Source organism: Mus caroli, unplaced genomic scaffold (genome assembly GCF_978045245.1).
Source record: "Mus caroli unplaced genomic scaffold, Mus_caroli_1 scaffold_7, whole genome shotgun sequence".
NCBI classification, from domain to species: Eukaryota; Metazoa; Chordata; class Mammalia; order Rodentia; family Muridae; genus Mus; species Mus caroli.
This window is the reverse complement of record NW_028227262.1, coordinates 90,728,251-90,738,587: the sequence shown is the minus strand read 5'-3', so window position 1 is coordinate 90,738,587 and position 10,337 is coordinate 90,728,251. Positions and strand designations below refer to the sequence as shown.

The 10,337-nt window shown below is 35.4% G+C and overlaps 1 protein-coding gene across 1 annotated transcript; it reads right to left on the bottom strand.

Annotated features, from left to right (window-relative positions):
- Positions 1 to 1,187: 1,187 nt before the first annotated feature.
- On the bottom strand, positions 1,188 to 7,778 carry LOC110288443 (vomeronasal type-1 receptor 100-like). The gene is made up of 3 exons (XM_085839684.1): positions 7,689 to 7,778; positions 5,868 to 6,030; positions 1,188 to 4,960 (listed from the first exon to the last, which is right to left on the bottom strand). The coding sequence occupies exon 3, from the start codon at positions 4,906 to 4,908 to the stop codon at positions 4,009 to 4,011; it is 900 nt and encodes a 299-aa protein (XP_085695810.1). The 5' UTR covers positions 4,909 to 4,960; positions 5,868 to 6,030; positions 7,689 to 7,778; the 3' UTR covers positions 1,188 to 4,008.
- Positions 7,779 to 10,337: the final 2,559 nt, after the last annotated feature.

Sequence of the window (10,337 nt, the reverse complement as noted above, 5' to 3'; positions counted from 1 at the left end):
AACCGGGGGATGTAACTAACCTCTGGATATGGTTTCTACAGGTTCTCTCTCCCTTTTGTTGGGTATTTGAGCTAATGTAATCCCCACTGGGTCTTGGGAGCCTCTTACTTTTCTGGTATCTGGGACTTTCTAATGGCTACTCCTAGTTCCCCATCCTTCTTGCTAAATATGTCCATTCAATTTCCTGACCCTCTGTACTTCTCCCCCATCTCCTCCCACACCTGATACTGCTACTCTTTTCCCATTCCTCCCTCTACCTCCCAGGTTCCTCCCTCTCTGTACCTCCTGTGATTATTCTGTTGCCCGTTCTTCTATGTAGGACTGAAACATCCCCACTTTGGTCTTTTTGTTTGGGCTCCATATGGATTGTGAGGTTTTTTTGATATTACAAAAACACCATGTTTTCAAACTCTTTTTACAAAAAGCAAATATCATGACATTAATTAATTAAACCCTAAAGATGGAATTAAAAATGTAAGCAGGTTAATTTAAGGGGTCACATGGAAACTTAATACAGTAGAAACTTCCTAAAATATATACAAATAAAAAGGAAATCTAAATGAAATGACCACATAATGGGGATACAGAGTCCAAAGTTAAATCTATCATTACCAAATGCAACTCCCAGTACTAGGAGTTATTTAAATTTAATTGAGATTTTTAAAATGAGGTTACATGGGAAACTCCAAACAACACAGTGAATTGTCAAGGCTATTGTTTGCTCTCCAAAAACTGGTCGTAAGGCCATATTTCTGAGGACATCATTTCTACGACTCATTTGAGCATGGAGAAGTCGAAGTTGCAAATACCTAGATCTTTTACCATAACTGTTCAAAGTTCAGGATATTTGAATGTACCATGCACACTACGTGCCAACCCAGCTAAGAAACCCTCAGACTCCTTGCTAAAGTGAGCCTTGATCTAGATGGGAGAGAAGATGAGGGAGAACTGGGAGAAGTAGAGGAAGGGGAAAATCTAATCAGAATATAATATGTGTAAAAACTTTTTCCAATAAAAGAAGTACATTATTGTTAAAGTGTTGGCATGGTTGAACCCTAGTGATCCTAGAACAGAAAAGGCAGAGATAGGAGAATCACTATCTGTTAACCTCATATTAGGTAAGAGCCTATATGGTAGGCTCCAAGTACAGAAGAGACACACTATCAGAGCATAAGGTGAATGGCATCTGAGGAATAGCAGCCAAGGTTGTCTCCTGGCTTCAATGTGTACATGAAGACACCTACTTTGTCTGTGCACATGTATACAAGACACATATTCTCAAATCCCATATTGTACATATGTATCTGTATATAAATACTTTTATTTACCAATAATATTTCTTTTAATGGCAGATAATATTCTTTTATTATTGGTATTTTATTATTTATTGGTAGTTAATATTCCTTTTATTTCTTCTTTTGAATAATCCCAGCATCAAGAACACTTCTAAGATGAAGCAACAAGTACAAAAAAGAGAATTTATGTGGAAAGAGCAACTATGCTGTACAATGAATGTAAGAAGTTTATAGTACCGTTGTCAACGATTAAGTGACCATATGTGTGTGGGTTCATTTCTGGGTCTTCAATTCTATTCCATTGATCTAGCTGTCTGTCACTGTACTAACACCATGCAGTTTTTATCACAATTGCTCTGTAGTAGAACTTGAGGTCAGGGATGGTGATTCCACCAGAGGTTCTTTTATTGTTGAGAATACTTTTTACTATCCTAGTTTTTTTTTTTTCCCCCGATGAATTTGCAAATTGTCCTTTTGAGCTCTGTGAAGAATTTAGTTGGAATTTTGATGGGGATTGCATTGAGTCTGTAGATTGCTTTCATCAAGATAGACATTTTGAAGATATTAATCCTGCCAATCCATGAACATGGGAGATCTTTATATCTTCTGAGATCTTCTTCAACTTCTTTTTTTTTCAGAGACTTGAAGTCCTTATCATACAGATATTTCACTTCCTTAGTTAGAGTCACACCAAACTATTTTATATTATTTGTGATATTTTGAAGGGTGAATGGAAAGAAGACAGCATCTTCAACAAGTGGTGCTGGCTCAACTGGCGGTTAGCATGTAGAAGAATGCAAGTTGATCCATTCTTATATCCTTGTACAAAGCTCAGGTATAAGTGGATCAAGGAATTCCACATAAAACCAGAGACACTTAAACTTATAGAGGAGAAAGTGGGGAAGATCTTCGAAGATATGGGCGCAGGGGGAAAATTCCTGAACAGAACAGCAATGGCTTGTGCTGTAAGATCAACAATAGACAAATGAGACCTCATAAAATTGCAAAACTTCTGAAAGGCAAAAGACACTATCAATAATAAAAAACGGCAACCAACTGATTTGGAAAAAATCTTTATCAAACCTAAATCTGATTGAGGGCTAATATCCCATATATAAAGAACACAAGAAGATGGACTCCAGGAAAAAAATGACCCTATTAAAAAATGTAATACAGAGCTAACCAAAGAATTCTCAACTGAGGAATACTGAATGATAGATAAGCACCTAAAAAAATGTTCAACATCCTTAATCATGAGAGAAATGCAAATCAAAACAACCCTGAGACTCCATCTCACACCAGTCAGAGTGCCTAAGATCAAAAACTCAGGTAATAGTAGATGCTGGCGAGGATGTGGGGAACGAGGAGCACTCCTATATTGCTGGCAGGACTGCAAGCTTGTACAACCACTCTGGAAATAAGTTTGGTGGTTCCTCAGAAAATTTGACATAGTTCTACTGGAAGATCCAGCAATACCACTCCTGGGCAGAAAATGCTACCCAGAAAATGCTCTAACATATAATAAGGACACATGCTCCACTATGTTCATAGCAGTCTTATTTACAATAGCCAGAAGTTGGAAAGAACACAGATGTCCCTCACCAGAGGAATGGATACAGAAAATGTGGTACATTTACACAATGGAGTACTATGCAGCTATTAAAAACAATGAATTTATGAAATTCTTACACAAATGGATGAATCTGGAGGATCCTAAGTTAGGTAATCCAATCACAAAAGAACACACATGATATGGACTCACTGATAAGTGGATATTATCTCAGAAGCTCAGAAGCCTTCTTAGAAGGGGGAACAAAATACCAATTGAAAGAGTTACAGAGACAAATTTTGAAGACTGAAGCAATGATTATCCAGAAACTGCTCCCCATGGGATCCATCTCATAAACAACCACCATACCCAGACACCATGGCAGATTCCAAAAAGAACTTGCTGACAGGCGCCTGATATTGCTGTCTCCTGAGAGGCACTGTTAGTGCCTGGCAAAAACAGATGTGGATGCTCACAGTCATTCATTGGATGGAGCACAGTTTCCCCAATGAAGGAGGTAGAGACAGTACCCAAGGACCTGAAGGGGTTTGCAGCCCCATAGAAGGAGCATCAATATGAAATAATCTATACCCCATAGCTCCTTGGGACTAAACCACCAATCAAAAACAAAACAAAACAAAAACAAAACAAAAAACAAAAGCAAACAAAAAAACAAAAACAAAAACAAAAAACAAAACAAAACAAAAAAACACATGGTGGAATTCGTGGTTGTACCTGCATATGTAGAAGAGGTTGGCCTAGTCAGTCATCAATGGGAGAAGAGTCCCTAGGTCCTGCGAAGGTTCTATGCCCCAGTATAGAGGAATGCCAGGGCCAGGAATGAGAGAGTGTGGGTTGGGGAGCAGCAGAAGGGGGAAGGGTATAGGGAATTTTTGGAGTGGAAACTAGGAAAGCAGATAACATTTGAAATGTAAATAAAATATGTAATAGAAAAAGAAGTTTGTAGTACTCAGCATCTGTAATGTCAAAAGAATGTATATTTGTAATACCACAAACTACTTGCATAATAAGAATGTCACTGTGCTACATGAACAATTGAATATTAAGACAGAGTTGTAATTCAGAACAATTGTGACACCTGTACATATAAATAAAAGTAAATGAATAATTTTTTAAAAAGAGAAATAATCATTTTTAGAAAATTTAGTGGCACTTGGAGTGGAAGTTTTTCAGTATGCTGATTACTCTCTTATCAGAACTGATTTGTAGTAAAGGAGTAATTGTGGGATAGGCATACATCACAAATTTCTGAACAGTCAGAACATCTGAGTCATACATCCATGACAGGGTTGAGGTGATGGAGATGATCAAGTCCAACCAGTACATAACCACAAAGAAAACCACCAGCAGCAAGATTGCCTGGGTGGCCCTTTTCCCAGGTGATGCTCTCACATTGCGGATGCTATGAAGATGCTTGCATTGCCTCTCATGTTTGCACAAGGTAATCACCATGTATGTGCTTGTGGTCAACATGACTCCTACAAGAACTACATCTCTGGAGATCATCACTGTTAAAATCAGTTCCCTGATGATGTTGTTCATGCGGAATAGTGAGCAGGTTTTAGTGACCTTCATCTGGTAGGTCTCACTCACGTTGATATAACCAGCAACATAAAAGATCAACCTACTACTGAATGACAAATTAAAAGACCAAAAATAGAAAAAAGCATACATGATATGTGTTTTTACTTTATTCTTATATTTTCCCAACAAGGAGGTACTGGGACTGATTGTGACAGCCTGGAACACACTCAGGAGGCACGTGATGCAGATAGACAGGCCTCTCATCACTCTGTTTATGTAAAAAGTTGTCTTACATTTGACGTCATTCCCAAATTTAAGTGACTCTAATATGTTTGCAAGCAAGTTATCTCCTTCACTGAGGATCATCATTATGTGAATGAAGGTCAGTTGACAGGAGATCAGGTCCATGGGCTTAGATCTGTCTCCTAGTATTATGGAAGTATAGAAAAAAAGGAGAAACATATTGGCTAGGATTCCAAGTCCAGCTTGGATATAAAGGACATTCTTTAATGAAGACATAAGTGGAGAGTATATTTATCCTAAGAGCATAGTAGAAGTGTATTTCATATATCTAGAAAAAAAAACAGTGTATATGTTAAAATTGGGATTCGTTGGAAAATGTATTTATATCATTCTATTTTATCTACTAATTCTTCACTAATATGTCTCTTCAATTTCTAATATTCCAGACTATACATCATAACCTACATTTCCATATACCATCCATGTATCTCCTAGATATAAATATTAGAGTTAATAAATGCCTTCACAGACATATCTGTAGAAAATGAACAGATTTTCCCATGCACCTTAGTACAATGCCTTAGAAATCCAATCCTATTGAGTTCAATAATATCATTGAATATTTAACTCCTAAAACAGTAGTGATGAGTTCAAAATATTAATCATATCTATATACCTAAACAAAATTCATGTTAGTCTGGCAAAAAAAAATCACAAAAGCAATTCAAAATATCAGGCATTTATGCCCATATTCTATAATTTTACTATTGTCTTTTGCTTCTATTCATGTTTTGACTAATAATTCTGATATAGTCACAGTAATAATTCATGATTATCTCACAAATTTAATCAAATTGTCTATCTCAATTAATTGTTTGTAAATATTTTTTCTTCATGAAATTTTGCATTCTTAGAATTTAGAATGGAAGACACAGGTAGATAATCGTCCTTTCCCACCCTATTAATAATTTAACTATTGTAGTTATTGATGTTACTAGATGAATTCGAGTTCACATTAAAACCCTTTGTGAACTTCAATTAAGGATTAAAAACCTACCATTTTTCCTTCCTTTTGTGGGGAAGAAACGTAAATCATTAACAAGATGATTCTTTATGTGTAGCCACCCATGTTATTCTACCTATCTACCCTCTTCTCTGTATTTGTCTCCCCCACCTTTTCCTAAGAAGCCACCCATTTTCCCATTTTCCTCTATGATAAATTGTGTCCTCCTTACCTTCTTCCCCACTTCTTCTGTATGTACTCTGCCTCTTAGTAGCACTGCCGTTCCCATTTTCTTGATCAGATACTTTTATCCTGCAATTCTGCTGTCTATTGCTCTCACACTCACCCCTATCCTGGCAATGGTCCGGTTTTACTTTCCTGGTTTTCATTGGTTTCTAAAGGTTACATAATTACACCTGATGAAGTGGAGCTAGGAGCCTCCAAGAAGAGAGAACATGTGACATTAAGACAAGCACTATTTTCCATATATTATGACAAACATGTAATTCTGAAGATTAGTATGTTGATATTCTGTTTGGGAATTCCTCTTTAAGATCCCATACTGTCAAAAAAAGGTCTCAAGTGGTATCATATATCACCAGGTCCAGAAATTTTAATTTCACTCAACAGTCTTCCTTTTTGTGCTTATGTAAGCTACTTATTCTGGTTACCAGGATCATTTTATCATTGAATTGATTTATTTCAGTACTTTAAAATCACCTTTGTGATAAAGAAATCGAAAATGACTACACATTGACACAGAGTTTTGTAAGAAAAAGAGTCCCTAATCATATTGTCAACTTCACTTATATATTCCACATATAGAGACACATGTATGCATGTATGCATACATGTGTAGAAGTAATGCAGAAGTTAGTTGAAGAGACCTCCCTATAATGTCCCCAGGAAGATGACATGATAAATCAAACATTTTATATTCATAGTATTTTTTACTCCTAAAATGCTTAATCTAGTAAAGAAATGGATTCATCTCAATTGCCAGAGGAAATCAAGTAATTCTCTCAACATGTATTTACAGTAGCTGCACACTAATATTCTCTTTGCAGAAAAGCTTTGGAATTAATGCTTTAGATCTGGAATATGGGTTAAGAGCAATTTTTTATTACATATTTTTCTCAATTATATTTCCAATGCTATCCCAAAAGTCCCCCCTCTCCTCCCCCCCCCAGAGATTACCAGAAGGGTTAAGAGCAATTTTAACTCTTGCAAAAGAGTAGGGTTAGATTCCCAGCAATGACATGATGGCTCATGGCCAACTGTGACTCTAATTTGGGGCAATCCATTGCCTGTGACACAGAATGTTGGTCATACAAATAAATGTAAGCAAGCAAAAGAGTTGCATATGTAAAATATAATAAATGAATCTTAAATAAAAAACTCCAGAATGATACTTAAGCCCTGCTCTCCAAATTGAAAGAACAATAGTCATATACCAATTTTAAAATTGCAAATGCACAAAATATATGGATAATGATTTTGTATTACTTTTACCTCTAAAATATATTAATATAGCACATTTAATGTGAGTAATATATAAAAAGGATAATATAAGATAATAGATAGTAATCTGAATTGATTTTTCTTTTCCCAAAGATATGTTCTTTAAAGATTCTTCACATCCATTGCTTTGTAAATGTTTGTCATGTACAGAAAATGACACATCTTCTAAATGATCAATTGGCATCTTTCTCTGGAGTTCACTGAAGGTGAGAGTGGACCAGAAAAGATTATAGCTACCGTGACTACAGAGTTGTTAACATATGCATCCACTGAGAAAAGTCACTTTTTTACTTGAAAAACAATTGCAGTTCTGGGGCCTTTCACAGTAGCTTAAATTGTAATATTTAGTTGTAAGTACTAATACCCAAATTGTACGGATAAAAAATCATAAGATTGGAGAAGCCATCACTATTAAGTTGACCCAGACTGAAAACCAAAGCATTGTGCACAGAACTGTCTCAAGAGATGTGCAATAAGAGACCAAGAGCTGCTTTATACCTAGCTCTACATTTTAAAAGAAAGATTATCTTACCTCCTCATTCTCACAGTATTTGGTTGGGAAAGTTTTTGTTTATGAATTTATGGTTATCTTTGCCTTCTGCTTTGTAGAGATTTAGTGATCTAAGGGACATACAAACATAATAGATGACAAGTATCAATTTTATTTTAGCTTCACCACAATTAGTGTGTAATGACCTAAAAGCAGTAACCATGCTCAGAGAGAAGGTAATGTGAGTATCTGACTTTCAGGTGACAAGATATCACCTGAAAGATACAGTGTTGGCTGATGTTCTCTCCACTGTCAGCAGCAAGAATAAGTCTTCAAAAATCTCAGGAGATGAAGACCTTAGCCACCCAAGCTATTCCATGGAATCTTTATGGAATAGATAATGACAACAGAAATAAACACTGATCACTTATTACGAAGGTACTAATTCATAGCTATTACCTGATACACTTAAATAACTAAAATGTGTAAATTCTTCTTTGAAAATTGAGTTTACTATGGGTATAACAGTAAGCTCACAAATACTGACTAGAATATTACAACCTCACATTTATGAGCCATTTCCCCTGAGATGAAGCAGCAGCAGCAGCAGCGGAGGTGTCACTGCAGAGACTTTGTGGAGCTAGTCATACTCAGATCTTCATTACAAGTTGCATGGCATAATTTTGGAAAAGATATGAAAATGTTCACTGGGAAATTGCGCGCGCGCGCGCGTGTGTGTGTGTGTGTGTGTGTGTGTGAAATTATTAAGCTACTGAGATGAACTATCAAACAATGACATTGTGTGGACCAGGGCAGATCACATAAATACCATTACATCAATGATTGAAAACTGGAATTAAATAAAAATATATACATGAAGTAACATAAGTAAAATGAACTTTAAGGAAAATGGAGAATGTGTCCTCTGTTTCTGATTGACTTGATCAAAACCACGGGCCCAGCCTATAGTACCAGTGCAGACATGTAATGTGAACTACTAAAAATAAACTAAAAAAATCTTTATTGATTGCTAACATAAACTCAAGAATTATCATTTGGCTATTTTAGTATTGATAATATGTGGCTGGTCACATAATGAAATTAACGGGCAATATTTTGTTCCATTTTTTAAAAAATTATCAATTTCATAATTCTATATTACCTGTTCTAAAGTTCAATATTGTTGGTGTGTGTGTGTGTTGAGGAAAGTTAGGGAGGGAAATAATGACCTGTATAATTGTACAACAGAAATTATGTTTTGTAATTATTAAAGGAAATATTGGGGGACTTGACCTTAAAATTTTTATACTGTTTGAGAATAATAAATCATTTTCTCACTACTAATGAAGTGTTTACTGAAAAATGTACCAGTAGCAATGTTAAAAGGTTTCATTGAGAAAATTTAAAATATGAAAACTGAATTCATTTTCATTGAAACACTTAATTTTCTATTGATACTTATACAGTTCACCTGTTTGAACAATAGCTTTACATGGATTTTATAAATAAGTGACATGAGACTTCCAGATCCTTTTGAAATATACAGAATGATTTACTTTATTAAAAATCTTTTGCAATAGAATAAACAAGTCTCTCAAATTAAAAAAAAAAAAACTTATTATATAATGTTAACAATGTCTTGAAAATTCCTAGGCCTTGAGTTGAGACTTTCCTAAGAATTTTCAAATGTATGCAATCATAACAAACTAGAAAATTACAGATAAACACTAAATTAGTTAATATTTCTTGAATATTCCTAACAAGTTTTATTGTATTAAGTACATACAGTCAGTTAACTGGAGAAATGTAGTAAGATGAGAAAATTCAAAATATAATTGAAAAGTAGCTTAATATTATAAAATGTATTCCTGCACACCAATAAATGTGTGTTCCTTTTCACCCTAGAAGGTATTTCAGTGTTTTGTTACAGGAATTGAAAACTAACACCATTGGCTATTGGAATTCATAGAGTACACACTCAGGAGAATTCTCTGTCAGATGTGCTCTCTACATTACTGCATGTGGACTGACTTTTACATGCCCATTAATTGGAAAATGATAGTTTTCATGACATGTTCATTCAATATATATATGAACATGATGAACTTCACCCTTTAGCCATTCCTATCTTTCTCTCCACCATTCTGCTAGGCCCCTGTCCTCTTTCTAAAAGCCCCTTATACTGTCACTTTGTCAGTTTATCACATTAAGTGAAATCTATGCTCTTTATAAATGGTTACAGCTGATACCTTCATGCCTACAACCATCTATTGAATGCTTATTGTACAGTATGGCTCAAAAGTAATATTCTAGGCAGAGACTTCTATAATCCTTTACTACAGAATGCCCTGCTTCCTTCTATCACCTACTTACAGCTTTCACTATAATTAAGTGAAGATGAAACACTCACCAGACTTGGCCTTTGAGAAGCATCCTTGTAGAATGAGTCCCTATGAAGTAGTTATAATGAAGAAATGGCATCAGCTCACCTCCCTGTAGTCCAATAATAATCATGTCATCTGGAGAAGACAGTTTTCACCTTGAGGTTGTTACAACATGGTGTCATCAAGTGGAAAAGTGAACTTCCCTAACTCCAAGAGAACAATAGAGTAGGAACAGCTGAGCTCTAGGTTTCCCATGTGTGAGTTATGTTCTCCAGGACACGTCTGTCTGTGTGGATTAACTGATTCC

What these genes read in the sequence shown, in the direction of transcription:
- LOC110288443 (XM_085839684.1), bottom strand. Translation starts at nt 4,908, where the DNA reads ATGTCTTCATTAAAGAATGTCCTTTATATCCAAGCTGGACTTGGAATC.